Genomic DNA, 19992 nt, shown 5'->3' on the forward strand with positions numbered 1-19992 from the left:
GTCAGATGCCCGATTCCACTCCTCTCCACTCACACCTGTCTTGTCTGTGAGCACTGCTCCCAGGAGGAAGGAGCTAAGGAAGCTCGGTGCACAGAAGAAAAATGTTTTTTTGCCAAGAGAAAATGGGAATAGGGGTCATTATCCTTCACGTTTTCTCGCCTCTCTCTTAATAGCCAATGAAACTGAATAGCTATTGCTAAGAAGATTCTCCATTCTCCCTCAACAAGTGCAGGACTGATTAACAGCAAAAAATGAGATGGTGAAAGGAAGAGTAAAGCAATAAAGAGACCATATTTTAAAAGATTCAGGAACATCTATATTCAGGGTTTTTTTTTTTTTTTGCTTTTTGGGTCACACCCGGAGATGCACAGGGGTTACTCCTGGCTCTGCACTGAGGAATTAGTCTTGGCGGTGCTCAAGGGACCATATGGGATGCTGGGAATCGAACCCAGGTCGGCTGCGTGCAAGGCAAATGCCCTACCAGCTGTGCTATCGATCCAGCACCTATATTCAGATTTTTCAAATTTGTTTTTTGTTTGATGGCCACACCTGTTAGTGCTCAGGACTTAGTCCTGGCTCCGCAGGGGTCACTACTGGCAGAGCTCGGGAGACAGATCGGGTGCCAGGTGTATTGAGGGCAAAACCTCTTACCTACTACCTCTCCAGTCCCTTACATTTTAATTTTTTTAAGTCATGAAGATTTACCTAACAGACATTCTACACAAAATTGTCTAAAACAAGATACAATCTTCACTGTTCACTGTCATCACATTGTTCATCGATTTACTCGAGTGGGTGTCAGTAACGTCTCCATCCATCAGAGCCCTGAGATTTTAGCAGTCTCTCCTTACTTGTCCTTCCCAACACTGCCATATTAGAGGGTCTTTCAGGGTCAGGGGAATGAGACCTGTTACCGTTACTGCTTTTGGCATATCAAATAAGCCATGGGTAGCTTGCCAGGCTCTGCTGTGATAGTATCTGAGATACTATCTTATCTCAGGAAAATGTCTTGCTTAAAAACAGATTCAATTTAAGTTGTATCACAAACTAAATCTATCAAGAACATTGATCAATTCTTTTACAGTTTGAGTTTCTTTACTAGAAATCAGATCTCATAGAAACATGGTTCACTGTTCATGGCGTTTTAACCTTACCTGCCTGGTGTGAATGAAAAGGCAAATGAAAAGTGTTTTTACCTGGTCTTCACTGAATAACACTCCTCGTTGCTTACTGATCCTCTTCATGAGATCTCCTCCATCACAGTACTCCATCACAATGAACAGACTGTTGTTCTCTGTAAGAAAAAGTGCACCACTCAGGGCTGACAAGGATTTTAGAGAGTGCCTACACACCTACATTTCAGCTTCTAGGGGGGAAAGAATATAACAGAATAGCAGTATAAAGCAGCAAAAACTCTGGCTGTAGAATTGAGTGGGACTGGGATTTTATTATTGCAGTACATACTCTTCCGTGCTCTGTGACTCTGGGTAAAATATTTTTGTTTCTCTCTGTTACATTACCTCATCTGTAGATAGTAATATTGAAAGCCCTCTTAGGACTGCTCTAAGGATTAGGGACAGGGAGATAACCCAGGGGTTAAGGCTCATACCATGTCTGCACTTGACCCTGGTTCAATCCCTGGCATTGAATCCCCCCACAGCCCCAACCCAAGTATCCCTGAATATAGCTCTGAAGACCCATGGCCACTCCTGGGGTGGCCATTGTGGTTCCCAACTTCCTCAGGTCCAGGCTGGTCAAGTATGGCCAGAGAGGTCCCTGGTCCCCCTGAGCACAGCTCGAGGAGATGACATCCTCCCAACCCCCAAAATATAAAAGTTAAATGAGTTGGCTCAAGTCAGATGCTTAGAATAATGTTTGTACACAATAAGAATTTATTATTATCTTAATATTCCTGAAAAAAAAAGATGAGAAATCTGCTGTAAATTAACAGCTTTGTCTTCACCAAAACTTCTGGGAGAATTTTTAGAGCCCTCTTAAATTTATATATAAGCTTGTTTTTTTTATTATATTTTTTAATTTTTTCTTTTTTGCTTTTTGGGTCACACCCGGCAATGCACAGGGGTTACTCCTGGCTCTGAGCTCAGGAATTACTCCTGGTAGTGCTCAGGGGACCATATGGGATGCTGGGATTCAAACCCGGGTCGGCCGCGGGCAAGGCAAACACCCTATCCACTGCGCTATCGCTCTAGTCCTAAACTTGTTTTTTTTTAAATCAGGTATTTAGTCAACAATATTGTTGAATACAGCTGACACACTTCTTTCTTTGTGGGCCATACCCGGCAGTGCTAGGGCTCTGTCCTCAGGGATCACTCCTGGTGGTGCTCAGAAAACCATATGTGGTATCGGGAACTGAACCCAGGTTGGTAGCGTGCACAGCAAGCACCTTAGCTGCTCTAAAGTCCCTCCAACCCCCACATTCTCCTAACTGGCATATGCTCAGTGGGGCTTTCAGCTCCTGCCTGCTCTCACTGAGTCAAATCAAGATCATGGTGTTCATTCCCAAATAAATTCATGCCAGAGCTGGGGAGATCGCTCAAAGGGCTGCACAGCGGACCTGGGTTCCATCCCTGAAAACTAATGGTCCCTTGGGCACCAGCATCCCTGGAAACTAATGGTCCCTTGGGCACCATCAGGAGTAACTCACCAGGCTTGGAGTAGTTCCTGAGCACTGCCAGGCATGGCCCAAACACAAAACAAAAGTACCAAATAGTTTATGCTAATTATACCTGTTATTTAACCAACTATATACATTGATAAGATATTTTTTAAAAATAGAGTTAGTTCGAGGCTGGAGAGATTGCACAGTGGGTAGGGCGTTTGCCTTGCATGAGGCCAACCCGGGTTCGATCCCCAGCATCCCATATGGTCCCCTGAGCACCGCCAGGAGTAATTCCTGTGCAAAACCAGGAGTAACCCCTGAGCATCACCGGGTGTGACCTCCCCCCCACCTCAAAATAGAGTTAGTTCTACCAAAAAGAAAAAAACTGCATTGAATGATTTATATTATGTAGCTTTTTAAAATATGTATATAAAGTCTCCTACCCTGTGCCTGACTGTCTCCACCAGGGCCCAACAGCTGAAGACCTCCGGGGCCCAGCCAAGGCCATGCTGGGACCACTCTCCACACACTTGGATGAGCCTCACACATAAAAGAACTGGCAGAGGAACCCAGGTGTGTGGGACCCGGGGCTGAGATCTCCAAGCCTGCACGGTTTGGGACTGGACCTGCCAGTAACTAGACAGTTACACCCACCAACTGCCGTGTAACTCCAACAACGGCTAGGATCCAGAGATTATCACACTCAGGTCCCGGAAGCGGCCGCGCGACATCTTATCATCTCATTCCTACTTTGGACAAACTGGCAGGCTACCGAATGTAACCTGCCCACACGGCAGAGTCTGGCAAACTCCCCGTGGTATACCCAATATGCCAAATGCCAGTAACAATGATGGGTCTCATTCTCCTAACCCTGAAAAAGCCTTGAATATGGCACTTTTAAAAAAAAAATCTCAGGGCTAGGATGAAGAAGATGTTACTGGAACCTGCTCGAGGCAATAGAAGAACAACAGGGTGGTCGTGATATATATACATATATATATATCTGAAATTGTTCTAGATGTTGAATAGGACAAATGGAAAATATTTGAAAGAATTGTAACAGAGAGTATCTGTAAATTTCTATTCCATTCCAAAGAAATAAAATTATAAATGAGAGGCAAAGTCTATGTAAGAAAGGATATTTAGAAGGTCAATCAGAAGACTCAAAATCAAAGATGAGACCTTGCGTATATCTCAAAAGCTCGGCAAGTGATTGTGCATTATAAATTCAAATATACGTGTATTATATCCTGTTTCACCAGGTTTTTCCTTTATCTGACTAACTGGTGCTCTGGAGCAATAGCACAGCACGTAGGGCATCTGCCTTGCACACGACTGACCCCGCCGACCTGGGTTCGATTCCTCCACCCCTCTCGGAGAGCCCGGCGAGCAACTGAGAGTATCTCACCCACATGGCAAAGCCTGACAACCTCCCTGTGTCGTATTCAATATGCCAAACACAATAACAACAAGTCTCACAATGGAGACGTTACTGGGCCCGCTGCAGCAAATCGATGAACAACGGGAGGACAGTGACAGTAACAGTGACTAACTGCCAGATAAAGGAAAAGCAGCTTGAGGGCCCAAGAGAGAGTACAGGTAAGAATGCAGAGGGAAGGGAGGGGGGTGGAAATGGGAGGAAAGGGGAAGGAAGGGAAGGGAAGGGAATGAGGGGAGGAAAGGGGAGGGGAGGGAAGGAAGGAGAGGAAAGGGAAGGGTCTACTAATGGATTTGTCTTTATCACCAGTCTGTAGATTCCCTGTCCACATAACACTGCCCAAACTTGCTCTTCTGTGTTCCCTGCACCTGGCACTGCATCATGGAAGTGGCTTAACAAAAGTTCGCTGAGTGGTTTCACAAAAATAAAAAAAAGAAAGAAAGAAAGAAAGAAAGAAAAAGCCCTACGGAACACAAAACAATCACACAGACAAGCAAGAGGTGATCCTTCTGTTCTCTTCCCCTGTGTTTCTGCATCTACACTAAGAGCCAGAGTCTCCTATCCGGTGTCTGTCACCTGCTCCTTCCGCTCAGACAGTTACACCAACTGTAAAGTGGATTGTCAGTGAGCTGACACCATCTGCACTTGCTTGTCTCATTGCAGACTGAGAGGCTGACATGGACAGGCCCCCAGGTTTGGTCTCTGGCCCCACATGGCCTCCCGAGCATTGCTGGGTCCAGCCCTCAGCATCACTGCGGAGCTCCCTGACCCCCAATTAGCACATCATGGTGCACTTTGCAACCTGTAGCATCTAGAACTGAAGAAATGAGGGTTCATTCACTACCATCATTACTCCATAAAATAAAAGAATTTTAGTGCTAGAAATAGAATTGAGATATACAGTCTGTAGAGTGGAGTGATAGCACAGTGGATAGGGCATATGCCTTGCATGCAGATGTACTGGCCAACCCAAGTTCAATTCCTCCACCCCTCTCAGAGAGCCTGGCAAGCTACCGAGAATATCCGAATATCCAGCTCGTTCAGCAAAGCCTGGCAAGCTCCCCGTGATGTATTCGATATGCCAAACACAGTAACAACAAGCCTCACAATGGAGACATTACTGGGCCCGATTGAGCAAATCGATGAACAACAGGAGGACAGTGCTACAGTGTCAGCAATATATATATATATATATATATATATATATATATATACATATATATATATATTAGACTGGAGTGATAGCACAGTGGTAGGGCATTTGCCTTGCACGCAGCTGACCCAGGTCAATTCCTCCACCCTTCTGGGAGAGCCCAGCAAGCTACCAAGGGTATACAGCCCGCACAAAGCCTGGCAAGCTCCCCCTGACATATTCGATATGCCAAACACAGTAACAAGTGTCACAATGGAGACGTTACTGGGCCCCCTCGAGCAAATTGATGAATAACGGGAGGACAATGACAGTGACAGTGATACTACTCTCCCCATGCTCACTGTATCTCCCACACTGAATTCTATCAGAGTTTGGCAGCAAGTCTCAGCTCTGACCCCACTGCCAGACCAGTGGCTATCTCATAGAAGTTGGTCACATGGCTGGGCCTACTGGGCTAAGCAGAAAGGCCTGGATTCCTCCTGGCCACAGCAGTGAGCAGAACTCGTGTGCCTGCCTGCATTTCTGTGGCCATGGAGCCTTGTTGAGGTGAGCCTTACAGGAGAGAGCCCCTGCCTGCAGCTGCCCAGAGGGGCTCTGTTTGATCCTCAGCAGAAAACAGGTCTGTTCCCTGTCAGTGGGGCAACATGGCACATGTTCGAAGTGGCAGCTACCCATGGAGAGCAGAGAAATCACCCGGCTAGAAGGGAGTGTGCGATTCTGGCCTTGGTCCTTCCAACAAGAAAGTGCAGGATGCTTGGCACGCTGCCCTGTCTGCCTCCTCGCCAGCCCTTCACCACTTCGTGCCTGTTCCTGCCTCCTCCTTTTACAGTGTTTTCTCAACCCAAATAGTAACAAAACCCTCCAAGTCTGTGCTCATTCACACTGAAGCCCGGCCCAACCACGTTGTAACAACTGTCACTGTCCTCCCATTGTTCATCGATTTGCTCAAGCGGGCCCAGTACCGTCTCAATGGTGAGACTTGTTGTTACTGTGTTTGGCATATCGAATACGTCACGGGGAACTTTCCAGGCTTTGCCGTGTGGGCGAGATACTCTCAGTAGCTTGCCAGGCTCTCTGAGAGGGGTGGAGGAATCGAACTTGGGTCGGCCGTGTTGGCCACATGCAAGGCAAATGCCCTACCTGCTGTGCTATGGCTCCAGCCAGGAGCAGGTAGGGTGTTTGCCTTGCACGCGGCCGACCCAGGTTTGATTCCACTGCCCCTCTCGAAGAGCCCGGCAAGCTACCGAGATATGCCACTCTGTAGAACAGCCGGCCTTATTTTCCCCACTGCCCCTTCACCTTCCATGGACAAGATCGTGGACGAATTGATCAGACCTGTATCTGTACCTGCCTCTCCCATCCTCGGCCCCTGAAATTCGCACTTCACTGTTGCATAAACAAAGTCTGAAGTTGGCCTGAGTGCACCCAGGACCCCCCCATCCCCTCCCCTTGAAGAACAGAGCCTGAAGTAGAACTGAATCACTTCCATAGCTAAGGGAATTCTGCAGACAAAAATGAAGTTGCTAATCAGCTGTTTTTGAGTTCATAGAGCAGGAGATTGAAATGGGCCTGACTTCATCACAGGAGCATTTAATCTGGGATGAGGAAGTGAGAGAGGCCCCGCTTGAGCGTCTGGGCAGAGGCTATGGGCAGAGAAGAGGGTTGCTTTGTGGAAGCCAGCAAGAAATCAGAAACCCATCCCTCCACCAGTGCCCATTTCCCACCACCACGGATCCCAGTATCCCTCCCACCCCCCATACTCCCCATTCCAAATTGAAACCCAAGCACAAAATGTGTAAGTCTACAACTGTACCTCATGGTGTCTCACTAATAAAAATTTTTTTAAAAATTAAATTAAAAAATGGCAAAAAAAGAGAAAAGAAATTAGAAACCTCCCTCTCACCATCCTAAGGCTCTGCCAAGGACCTGAAAAGCCAAGGAAGAGAACTACTGGAACCCAACAAACAAGACCGAGGAAGGGGACCTGCTGGGCTTCTGACTTCCCGCAGCCAGCACTTCAGCTAACAGTAGATTAAGCTGTTTTTCAGACTCAGAACCCAGGTGTGTGCAAGAGGCTGAAACCTGGCCTGCAAATGACTGGGCACCAGGTGAATCAAAATGCATCCGTTTGCGGATGCACCATCCAAAGCATATCCTGTAAAGAGAGATTCTGCAAGAGAGGGAAAACAAATTTACCTTATACGGACTAAACGCAGAACCCACTAATCATCTTGATCCAAACCAACCTCTTCCCTTATCTGCCTTCTCTCCTACCCCTTGCACTCCCCACCCCACCCCCAATAATCCTTGGCCCCCAAGATCTGGGAAAGAATTTGAAGCTAGCCTCCCCTTTTGGTATTCATTTCCCCTGCAGTAAAACTCTCAAAAGCCGGTGGCACCGTTGCTTTGACTCTGCAGGCTGAAGCCTTCCTGAGTACATAAAGATGAATCTATTTAGACATGTCTAGTGAGATTCAGAGGAGAAAATCTAGTTAAATCAAGCCAAGACTTCTGACCTAGAGAAATTGATAAGTGGCAAATCAATGTTCATTGCAGCACCTCACTTTGAGGTCATCTGTTATGCAGTCACAGAAAACAAATCTGGGCAGGGTAGGGACATGTGCCTGTACCAGTCACTGGGCTGGGTTGAAACCTGCTTGGATCAGTAGGCACTTGAGAAATCTGACTGTAAGAAATTGGAGGGAATGGTTGGAGTCGTAGGAAGGGCTCACTCCATCTTCGTATTTGTCACAGGTTGGGTCAAACTGATAACACATCTTGCTTCCTGCAGACGCGTTCCCTGAGCTAGAGCCAAGGTTCAGAGAGAAGCTGTTTGAGTGCAAACAACGGCTTTATCGACCCTCTCAGCAGCCAGGTGGTGCAGGCTTTTATAAGCTTAACTTGTCAAGTGCCAACAATCTGCCAAACAAACAAAGACATCACGATGAACTGGTTTTCCTAAACAAAGATCCTCTACTTAAAAAAAAAAAAACTGTCATAAGGAAAATTAAGCTTACAATATAAACAAACTTAGGGTGGTTACTTATGATGTCAAAGTGACCTCTGATTTTGTTGTTCTGTTTGGGGGCCACACCAGCTTGGTGCTCTAGAGTCACTCCCAGTTAGGGATCAACACTGAACCTCCTGCATGCAAAGCATGCACCCCCCCTTGGGGATGGGGTGGAGGGGTGGGGCTCTCTCTCTCTCTAATTTTTTAAAGAGTATCCACATGAGCTATCCAAAGACTATCCATTTTTCATGGAATAAGAGCACACTCCAGGGATGGAGAGACAGTACAGTGGGTAGGGAGCTTGCCTTGCACATAGCCCACCCAGGTTCTATCCTAAGTTCCTTGGTCCACCAGGAGTGATTCCTGAGTGCAGAGCCAGGAGTTAGCCTTTGAGCACTGCTGGGAATGGTTCCCAAAGCAAGAAAACCAGAACACATACCAGTCTTTTAAAAGTTGTCTAATTCATGTATTTATTCAGCAAAAATATATTCAGTACCTAGTATGTGCGAAACGTTGACGATCAAGAGGTGAACAAAAGAAGTCATTAAATGCACTACCTAAAGGGGAGGCAGGGCTGGAGAGACAGCACAGGGGTTAAGGAATATACTTCCATGCAACTGACCCCACCATGATCCCTGCACTGCACGGTCCCCACAGCACTGAAAAGAGCAGCTGCCAAGCACAGAGCTAGCAGGACCAACACCACCACCCAACACCACCATTGTATCTCTAGAACCAAAGAAATGAACGAATAAAATAAATAGGAGACTACTGAACTAATTCATACTTGCCTATTACATAGACACACATACCAATATAAAAGTACCGTGCCGGGGCTGGAGCAATAGCACAGCGGGTAGGGCGTTTGCCATGCACGCGGCCGACCCAGGTTCGATTCCCAGCATCCCATATGGTCCCCTGAGCACCGCCATGGGTGATTCCTGAGTGCTGAGCCAGGAGTAACCCCTGGGCATCGCTGGGTGTGACCCAAAAAGCAAAAAAAAAAAAAGAAATTTTAAAAAAAGTACCGTGCTGAGAGATGTACAGGTATTGAAGCACTTGCCTTGCACGCAACTGGCTCCTTGTTTAATCCCTGCACCATGGAGTCATCCCTGAGCAGAAAGCTAAGAGTGAGCCCTGAATACCAATGGTGTGACCCCCAAACCAAACCTCTCCCCACCCTGCCAAAAAAAAAAGCACTATTCAAGATCAGTCAAGACAGTCATAATCTGACTGTTTGGTTCAGTTAGCTTATTTTCACACCCAACAGGCAATGCTGGGGCTACTCCCTGATTGGTACTGGGGGTCCATGTGTCTTGGGGGAGCAAACCCAGACGTCCTGCATACAAAGCCTCTGCTCTAGCCCTTTGAGCCCTCTTCGAGCCCAGCAGCTATAACCTGAGTTTGAGCTCAGAGAAGCCCTCAGCCTGAGTTAGCCAGATAGAGTCTGATAACCACCATCATAAGTGATAAACTGAGGAGCAGAAGAAAGATAATCCCCCAGTGGTGGTGTTAGAATCAATGAACAGGAATGTAACAGCTAATTCGGTGGCCGCCTTTTACAGGCAGTCCCACAGATTGCCTGCCCAGGTGAGCTGCTCAGCCCCACTGCAGTCTTAGAGGATCCCTGAGGGTCTCTAGCACCCAGGCCTTAAAGGGCCATGCACCAAGAGTAACTGAGTTCACAGGTTCTGATTACTGAGAAACTGTCCCACACCATTTGGAAGTTACACACACACACAAACACACAAACACACACACACACACACACACACACACACCACTTTATTAAGTTACTGATTTTATCCCCGTGGTGTTTAAGGAAAGCTGGTTACACTTAACCATCTCCTTAACCAGCTCCTTAACCATCCGTGCCTGTGAATTCAAGCACCCACGGTACCAGGCACAGGCATGGGAAATGCCCGTGGAAAACTGTCAGCACATACAGTCTGTGAGACTAATGATCCTATTAGGATTCTTCTTAAGGCCAAATTGTCCAAGTGAAGAAGAAATCATCGTGAATTTACAGAGGAAAAAATTTCAGTGTGGGTCGAGGAATTAATACAAGGGTTGGTGACATTTCTGTATGTGGAAGGCCAGACTAGTCCCAGCACCACATAGCTCCTGGGCCAACAAACTGGGAGTGGCGTGAGCACTGCCAGATGTGGCCCCCAAGCCCAAAGCTTCCCTCTCATGAAGTTGCCTCTTCCCTAGGATATTTTCCAAAATAACCTACCTGGACCAGAGATAGTCCAGCAGGAAAAGCACTTCCCTTGCACACAGCTGACCTGGGTTCAATCCCCAGCACCGAGTAAGGTTCTCCAGGACTGATGCCTGAGCACAGAGTCAGGAGTAAGCCCTGAGCACTGCCCAGTGTGGTCCCCCCAAATCAAAACAAAACAAAAAACTACCAAATCATACTGAATGACACAGAAAACCTAAAGTAGGAGAGATAGTCTATAGAGTCTGTCTCTTCCTCATGAATGGAAGAGCCAGAGAATAAGGGATTTGGGCGGTGGCGGGGGGGAGCAGGGGGATCTATTTTCTCACTGCTCTATTCCTGGCACCTAGGTCAATGCCTGGCATATCATCAGCATGCAATAAATATTTGTGAAGTGAATGAGCCATCTCTGACTAGAGTGCTACTTGCATGCTTCTCTTCCCAGAGATGGAGGCAGAAGATACATTTGCCCAAGGACACATGACCTTGGGGCCAGGATGCCTGCTACCTCTCTGGAAGAGAAGACCACCTGTTCCAGGCCCTGTGGCCTGACTCCTGCCACACCACACCACCATCAGAGTCCGCCACAAGTCCACGCTGGCTGCAAGAGTTAAGTACTGGGGGGAACATGAGAACCTTCCCCCATCCTAGCAGGGCTCTGAGCAAGTGTCTTGCTCTTCTCTCTCACCCATGGGAATAGTGCACACCGGACTGGGACTGTTCCTTCAGCCTGGACCCCAAACTTTAGTTATCAGTGTCACTTCTGAGACTGATCTCTCAACAGCCCAGCCGACATGAAAGGTGAAGCAGAGAGGCGCCCCACTGCAGACCTCTGAAGGTTGGGGGTTGCCCCTACAGCAAAGCCAATATGCCCATGGTTCGTTATTTAAGGCAGTGAGAATCAAAGAGATGTTGAGACCAAAGAGATAGCATAGTGGGTGAGGTCAACTTGAGTTCGATCCCCAGTGCTCTGCAGAGTTCCCCAAGCACTGCCAGGAGCGATCCCTGAGTGCAGAGCCAGGAGTAAGCCCTGAGCAGTGCTGTGTGTACCCCACCCCGTCCCCTCCAAAACAACATTAAGAACAGATGGGGAAATTTTTAAGAACTAGAAAAGCTGTCTATAACTAAACTCATTAGAGGGCTCTGGAGTGATGATACAGCGAGTATGTCATTTGCCTTGTACACGGCCCACCCAGATTTGACCCCCAGCATCCCATATGGTCTCCCACACCTGCCAGAAGTGATTCTTGAGCAAAGAGTAACTCCTGGGCACTGCCAGCTATGAACCCCCCCACCCAAAAAAAGCCCTCATGAGAGAAATAAATACAATGTCCAAAATTAAAATTTAAGAAAGTTGGAAAATGAGTCCACTTACAAAATTTAATGAACATAGTTCTCAGAAACATTTCTTGTACAGAAATCTACATGCCTTGACACTATTAAGAAGATTTAAAAATACTTGAAAGTCAAACCTTGAAAGGAACTGAAGAAGGTTACAATGTTTGGATGTTTCATCTTTGCCAGGAGAATCACTTCTTTCTTTGAAGCTTCTTTTTCTTGGATGGGCATCTAGATTACATTAAAAGACAGAATATCTGTAAAGATGACCTCAGAAAATCTGCATTTTCCCTCTCATCTGAAATCCTCCAGAAGTTCACTGATTTTTAGAGTCACTTCTGAGACTGATCTCTTAAAAGCAAGAAATGACTTCTAGAATTAGCAGAGTCCTACATCTAATCAATGGTTTGTCAGTGGCAGTCACAATCAAGAAGATGAATATTTTTGGCTGGGACATAGCTCAGCTAACTGTAGGGCACTTGTCACACATTTATGGAGACCGTGGCTTGATTCTCAGCACTATGCAAAAAAGAAAACAGTGGACCGGGATGACTGCACAGGACTGGAGTGCACGTCTGCCTGCTGGAGCCTGGAGTGACCCTGGGCACTGTGTGTGCCCTCAGACGGGCACCACTGGTGGGACCCCTGAACACATTGGGCCAACACTCCAGCACTACTCACCCCCAAAATGGAATAAATAATACCCTGGAGAGAAATTTTTTTAAATGTTAATGGAATTTAGAGAGGGCTTATAAGCAATTTTATTTTCTTTTCAACAGTCTTGTTTTCTCCTTTGGTTATTGTCAACATTTCTACAGTGAACACTTTAATTTTTATTTCTATTCTACAGGGGCCATGAGGGGGTCAAGGATTGAATTCAGGGCCTTATACATGCTAGACATGAGCTCTACCACATAAGCCATACTTTGACCCCAGATCATTTTTTTTCCATTTTAATATTATTGTGGTGCTGGGATCAAATCGAGAGGAGTACTCTACCACTGAGCTATATAACTACACTGACCAAGGATTTTATTTGAGGGCTGTTAAGGTGCAGACTCTGATGCAGATGTCCCTGGTTCAGTCCCTGACACCACATGCCCACCCCCAAACACTACCATGTGCAGCCTGGCATCCCCCAAGCACCACTAGAGTGACCCTACAGGGCCCAAGCGGCACCTCAGCTTCGGACCCTTGCATTAAACCGCAGGCCCCAGTGGGGCCCTGAACTTCCCAACCCCTAAATAAAAGCATATAGTAGTAAGATGTAGTAAGATGATGTAGTAAGATGATGAGAGGAAATACTCTTCGTCTCACACCTGTTGGAAAACAAGCAGTTTAAGTTCTGCAATGCAGAGTTTACCAATCAGAGGGACAGTAGAGAGATGATCCTCCCAGGATGGGAGAAGCATGGTGAAAGTAAACTATAGACCAAACATGATTGCCACTCAATGCCTCTTTTGCAAACCACAACACCCAAAAGGAGAGAGAACAAAAGGGAATGGCCTGCCAGAGAGGCAGGGTGGGATGGGGAGGACGGGGGCTGGGAGGGATACTGGGACCCGTGGTGGTGGAAAATGGCCATAGTGGAGGGATGGGTACTTGATCATTGTATAACTGAAACCCAAGCACAAAAATTTGTAAGTCTACAACTGTACCTCATGGTGTTTCACTAATAAAAATAAAAAATAAAAAAGAAGTAATAAAAAAGTGCATTAGCATCAAAAGGAAGAGAGAAATAATCAATATTGATACTGAGATGCAGTGGTCACTCTGAAAATATGCTCCCCCAGAGAAAGATAAGCACAGGAAAGCAAACAATGAGGCCTGGTACAGTATGTTACTCAGGTAACTCAGGAGTGAAAAGAGGAATAGAAATCAGTGCTTCCATAGAAAAAGGCAATTTTTCATTATTTATATTAAAAATAGAAAAGGTGCAATGATGTTTTAATAAATTTCTATAAAGGAGTCAACCTTCAAGTGTTTTCCCTTTTAATAAATTTCTATAAAGGAGTCAACCTTCAAGTGTTTTCCCTATACATTGAATTAAAATGATTTTATGATTCCTAAGGTGTAGCAGTTAACAATAGAGTTTGAAAGTCTATATCCACTGAACCAATTAGAAGGTTTGAAAGTACATATCTATTGAATCACTTGCCCAAGAAGAATTTGTTGAATAACTACTGGTCAAAGGGATTATTAGATGTTACATGGAACTGACCAAGATAAAATGAGACAGAAATTCTTCTTGCACAGAACATACAAATTTAATAAGGGGGCAGAAGACACACACACACACACACACACACACACACACACACACACGCATGCACGCACACACCAGCTAAAGCAATGTTAAAAGCAATCAGTCCCCAGAGTAGCTCTGCCCATAAAAGCTATGGGTAGAGACCGGCACACATTCAAAAGAAAAAAGCAACCAGTGCTGGCGTCGATGTGGCGGAAAAGGGATGCTCTTTCATCGTTGATAGGAATGCCCACTGGTCCAGCCTTTCTGGGAAACAATAAGGACATTCACTCAAAAACTAGAAATTGAGCTTCCATATGATCCTACAATACCACTTCTGGGAATATATCCCAAGGGTGCAAAAAAGCACAGTAGAAATGACATCTGCACCTATATGTTCATTACAGTACTGTTCACAATAGCCAGAATCTGGAAACAACCCAAGTGCTCGAGAACAGATGACTGGTTAAGGAAACTTTGGTACATCTACACAATGGAATATTATGCAGCTGTTAGGAAAGATGAAGTCATGAAATTTGCTTATAAGTGGACAGTCATGGAGAATATCATGCTAAGTGAAATGAGTCAGAGGGAGAGGGACAGATATAGAAGGACTGCACTCATTTGTGAACTATAAAATAACAACATGAGACTGACACCCAAGGACAGTAGACACAAGGGCCAGGAAGATTGCTCCATAGTTGGAAGCCTGCCTGGGTGGGAGGGGCAGGGAAGGCAGCTGGGATACAGAAGGGATCACTAAGTCAGTGATGGTTGGAGGGATCATCTGGGATGGGAGATGTGTGCTGAAAGTAGATAAAGGACCAAACATGATAGCATCTCAGTATCTGTATTACAAACCATAATGCCCAAAAGTAGAGAGAGAGTATGGGAGATATTGTCAGCCATGGAGGCAGTGGGAGGATGGGAAAGGGGGGAGGTATACTGGGGATATTGGTGGTGGGGAATGTGCACTGGAGGAGGGATGCGTGTTTGATCATTGTGTGATTGTAACTCAAACATGAAAGCTTATAACTGTATCTCACGGTGATTCAGTAAAATTTTTTAAAAAATGAAAGCTATAGGTCTGGTGGGAATTGGGACGCCAGGACTATGGTGAAAAGTTTTGGGTACTTTGTTGGTAGTGGAGGAGCAATTAACTGTAAACTCAAAACACAAATATCACAATTAACTGTAAACCCAAAACACGAATATTCCATGTTCTCTCAACTACAATTTTCTAAAAGGCTATGGAAATTTAATTTGTTTGTGTGTTTGCGAAGGAAAATAACGTTATTGGAAAAAAATTACTTGGAGAAGTGTGAGGGGAGAGAAAGAGAGACATACATGTTCAAGAGAGAACTGGGCTTCTCCAGAGTGTGTATGTGTGTGTGTGTGTGAGTGTGTGTGTGTGTGTGTGTGTGTGTGTGTGCAGGGGGAGGGAGTAAATAATGGCTTTGGGGAGAAGGTTATATCCAATTTCTCCAAACTGTCCCAGCCTGGAGTTCTTTCTCTGCATACACAAAAGTCAATCCATGAAAAACCTTGGATTCTTGATGGTCCCTTCATATTCTCAGGAGAACCTTTTTAGCTTCTCCTAGGCTATGGGAGTTTGTTTGTTTTGTTTAATAATTTTTTTGAAATTTCATCATGAAATTACAAAGCCACTCAGGATTATGTTTCAGACATACAATTTTACAACACTGGTCCCTTCACCAGTGTCCACTTCCTCCACCAATGCATTTACCCCATTTGCCTACCACCAGTCTGCTTAATGAGAGGCTCAAATGATAGACAGACAGAGAGACAGACAGACAGATAGATATTGCACTGGGGTTTACAGTCCCGCTTCTGATAGGGTTTCACTTGACCACTTTTCAGCACCACCTCTTCTTCCCAGTTTAATGCTTCCCTCCACCAGAGATGTAGAATTCCTGAGAGAGGGAAGCTCTCCCAAAGGTCAGCCTTGATCGAGGGGAGATGTTGAGACTTGCAGATGGACAGAAAATCATTTTCTTGAAAGAAAGAAGTCTCAGGGCTGGGGCCAGAGCCATGGTACAGCAGGAAGGAGGGCATTTACCTTGCATTCCGCCTAAGCAGGTTCAATTCCCAGCGCCCCATGTGACCGCCTGAGCACCACCAGGAATAAGTAATTCCTAAGTGCAGAGCCAGGAGTAAATTCTGAGTTGGGTGTGGCCTCCGAACAACTCCCCCCGTCCCAAATAAACCACAGGGCAGCCCCTCACTGAGCCCAGCCCGGTGTGAGGCAGCAGGAAAGCAATGGTTCTCACATATCAGGCCTGAGAATCAGGGAAGACAAAAGGGGCAAAGGGTCACAGGGCAATGGGCATTGAGAGGCAGCCTGGCATCCACGCATGGACTCTGGAGCAATAGCCCGCAGATAGGGAGGGCCTGGGATTGTGACATGGTTCACTGGAAAGGAGACAGACAGTGGGGGACAGGGCATGTGACCCTGATCATTGGAGAGAGAGATCGGGGACGACAGCCAACAACGGAAGCAAACCTAACCTTAGTGAGATGAACATCCCAAGCACCTGGAGTTCTGTGTGCTAGTTTTCATGCAACACTCCAGGTGCCACACACTTGGTGGCTATGCTAGGGTCACGCCATCAGCACCACCTGGTCCCCTGAGACCCCCTCAGGGTTGCTGGGAGGAACCCGTGAGCATGGCTGAGGAGCTGGGTGCTGAACCTGCATCTCCACGTGTGCTCTGCACTTCCCCCCCATCCCTCCCCTTCCTCTCTTTGCCTGGACAATGGATTTAGAGGTTTGAGTAAGTGAGAGACAACCGAGACTTTGAGATCAGATTGGTGAGAAACAAACAAACGTGTTTTCATACTGGGTTAACAGGTGAGATGCCACTGAAGAGGAATAGGAATATTGGGACACGTTCACTGTACCTTTGCAAAATTGATCTCTTTTATAACGCAGAGCACGCTCTCTGCTTTCTGTTTGGCCAAGTAAGCTTTCCCAAAGGCACCTTCGCCAATGGCCTTAATCACATCGTATTTGTCCATGTTCTCCAAGGCTGGAAAGCTCCTGCAATTAAGAGTGATGGACATTTTATCACAGATTTAAACACTGGTCTCTAAAACATACACATATTTATTTTGCAAAGATTTTCCTTTTACATTTGTCAAGACAAGGGGCTGAGGACATACCTCAAGGGACTGGAGCACATGTTTTGGACCACAAGGGTCCCCAAGCACAGCCTGTGTTGCCCCCAAACAAACCATAATACAAAACATAACACTTGTCAAGACAAGTGGACGGGTCACAAGCCACAGCTACAGCAGCGTAGAGTTTCCTGGTGGTTCCCCAATGAAATCATGACAAACTATGGTTCGTTTACAGTTTATAGTTGTAGTGTGCTCTTGGGAAAACCACCTCACCTCACTAAAGCTCACTTTCCTAGCTTTTGTCTGTTTGTTTCTGTCTTGTTTTGGGGATTGGAGGCAAAATCAGGCATGTCAAGTGGCCACACCCTGGCTATGCTCTGAAGACCACATACAGACTAGCGGGTCTCACAGGGTCTGCCTCCCATTAGAGAAAGCCTAAACGCCTGGGGCATCTCTCCAGACTCCTCATTTAAAAAAATTTATATGGATCATTTTTATTTAAAGCATTTAATAAAACATCGTGATTTACAAAGTTGCTAAAAATGCAGTTGTTCCGGCTTTCCTCCCACCAATGTCCATTTTCCGCACCCCAACCTGACCCTTTAGCAGTAAATTACAAATTTACTTTATATTACTCGCTCCAACAGAACTTAAAGGAATGGCAAATGGAATTATCAGAAAATCAATACAAGTCAATTTCTAATGAATGATTGCTGTGTGATTCCAACCTATGTAAAAAAAAAATCAATCATTTAATTCAACAGAACATAATGCCCATTCTCATTTATACAAATAAGTTTTCAACTCTGGTATTTAAAATATTTTGCATTAAATTTGATTTTGCACTTCTCTCCTCGTTTTTAAATGGAGCTGACGCGCCTGTTTTTGCACTTTGAATGACAACACCCTACTCTCACCTGTGAAGCAGCGATAACCTTAACGCAGGTGGAGCGCGCTAGTTGTCTTTCTCAGCGGGGAAGTGCTGCCCCCTACTGGGCATTTTGGAACCGTGCGGAGTGTTTTGTTTTCCGTTTTCTTGCCAAAGGGATGCTCCGCGTAAGGACTTGAAACCTACGATGCTAGTAGTATCCCTCGAGCCCATCGCAGTTAAGTATCACTCCGTGGCCTCATCACCTTAGAAAATCTACCCACACGTCCTGCGCGTGGGGAAAAACCTGCTTATCATGAGCTGAGCTGAGGCTGGAACCAAACTCTGGGCGGGCTTTCCTGTATTGCTTTTTGCAATCTTTTTTTTTTTAATTGTTTTGTTTTGTTTTGTTCAGTCACACCCGGCAATGCTCAGGGGTTACTCCTGAGTAGAGAGTCGTGTATGGGATGCCAGGGATCGAACCCGGGGCGCCCGCGTTCAAACTGAATAACCTTACCGCCTGCACTACGGCTCCGGCCCCTGTTTCTTGCTATTTTAATTACCAGCGAATTTTCAAGGACGAGAATTCACAAGGCTCAGCCGCGTCTCGATTGCACCGGGAGTTTGCAGTTTGGGGGCAGTCACGCCCGGTGCTCCAGGGTTCCGCACGGCCCGCTCGGGCTCAGCCGCTCTCCCGAGTCCCGGGTGCAAGCACAAAGTCTGGGCTCCCGGGCGCGGCGTGCCCGTCCCCCTTTCCAACGCCGAGGGCACGGAGCCAGGCGTGCAGCGAGCCGGCGGGTCGCGCATCCCAGTGCCTGGTGACTGGCGGGGGGCGTGGGGAGACCCGCCAAGGCTCGGGCCCTAGGGCCGGGAAAGCAAGCCCCCAGGGCGGTTTGGAGGCAGAACTGGGGATCGGAATTCCAGGGCCCCCGACCGAGGGAGAATGTGCGGGCGTCGAGCCCGGCCAGGGCGGACGCGGCAGGCCGTGGGTGGGGGGACGGCGCGCGTGGCCTTGGAGACGGACGCGGCCCTGGACACCGACGCGGCCCTGGACGCGCTCCGCGCTCCGTCCGCCGTTCCTCCCGCGCGGGCTCGTGGCCTCCCCGGGCCCCCCCCCCCCCCGGCCTCCGCGCCCGCGCCCCCGAGACCCGAGGGCTGCAGCCTACCTGCTCCGAGGGGCCCCGCGTCCTGCCCGGGGCCCCGCACCTCTGGGCGGGGCGGGGCGGGGCGGGGAGGCGGGAGCACCTGTGGGTACCGTCCACCCTGCCCTGGGGGACCGCAAGTGCCGCCTCGACGTCACCTCGGGCCTCGGGGGTCGGGACTCCAGAGCCCACCGTGCCGGGCACAGAGTCCGGCTTTCCTACGGGCTCACCCGGCCCTCGGCACCCGTTTATTCTCTCCACTCGCTTGCAAGGAGCTGCGGAGAAGTCGACTCTCCCTCCCACCAGTGAGCTCGACCCAGCAGGAAGTGCCCCGGTCGCGGGCATCGTGGGTGAGTGGGGGATGGGACGGGGTCCCAGTCTCTGGGACACAGAGGGAGGCTTCCCGTGGGGTCGGTCCGCGCACCTGACTGCTGCCCGGTGGCCTGTAAGCGCGCTCCTCGCCCGCGTCCCGCTGCACTCCCGGTCCAGTTACTGTCTAAAACGTTTTGTTAGTTCACCTTGCATAAGGCCCACCCTGATTCGATGTCCTGCATCCATATATATGGTCCCGAGCATCCGCAAGAGTAATTTGAGTGTACAGCCAGGAGCAAGCATTGACAGGTGTCAATGGCAAACTGATAGGTGGCACCCCTCCCCCTACAAATCTCATTACATGTATGAGCAGTTGAAAACTAGGTAATTTCCAGCGATTACAAATAGACAATAAAGCATAACCACTGAGGGGCTGGAGCAATAGCACAGCGGGTAGGGCGTTTGCCTTGCACGCGACCGGCTAGGGTTCGATTCCCAGCATTTC

At 47.5% G+C, this 19992-nt stretch overlaps 1 protein-coding gene across 1 annotated transcript in view; it reads right to left on the minus strand.

The window, feature by feature from the left end:
* NEK5 (NIMA related kinase 5) overlaps positions 1-17063 on the minus strand; it is a 74237-nt gene extending 57174 nt beyond the window's left edge. Inside the window, 3 exon segments of the mRNA XM_056126269.1 lie at positions 1197-1294; positions 11915-12011; positions 16947-17063. Coding sequence (XP_055982244.1) covers positions 1197-1294; positions 11915-12011; positions 16947-17063 — 312 coding nt within the window.
* Positions 17064-19992: the final 2929 nt, after the last annotated feature.

The sequence above is a fragment of the Sorex fumeus genome, unplaced genomic scaffold (assembly GCF_029834395.1).
Source record: "Sorex fumeus unplaced genomic scaffold, SorFum_2.1 ptg000061l, whole genome shotgun sequence".
NCBI classification, from domain to species: Eukaryota; Metazoa; Chordata; class Mammalia; order Eulipotyphla; family Soricidae; genus Sorex; species Sorex fumeus.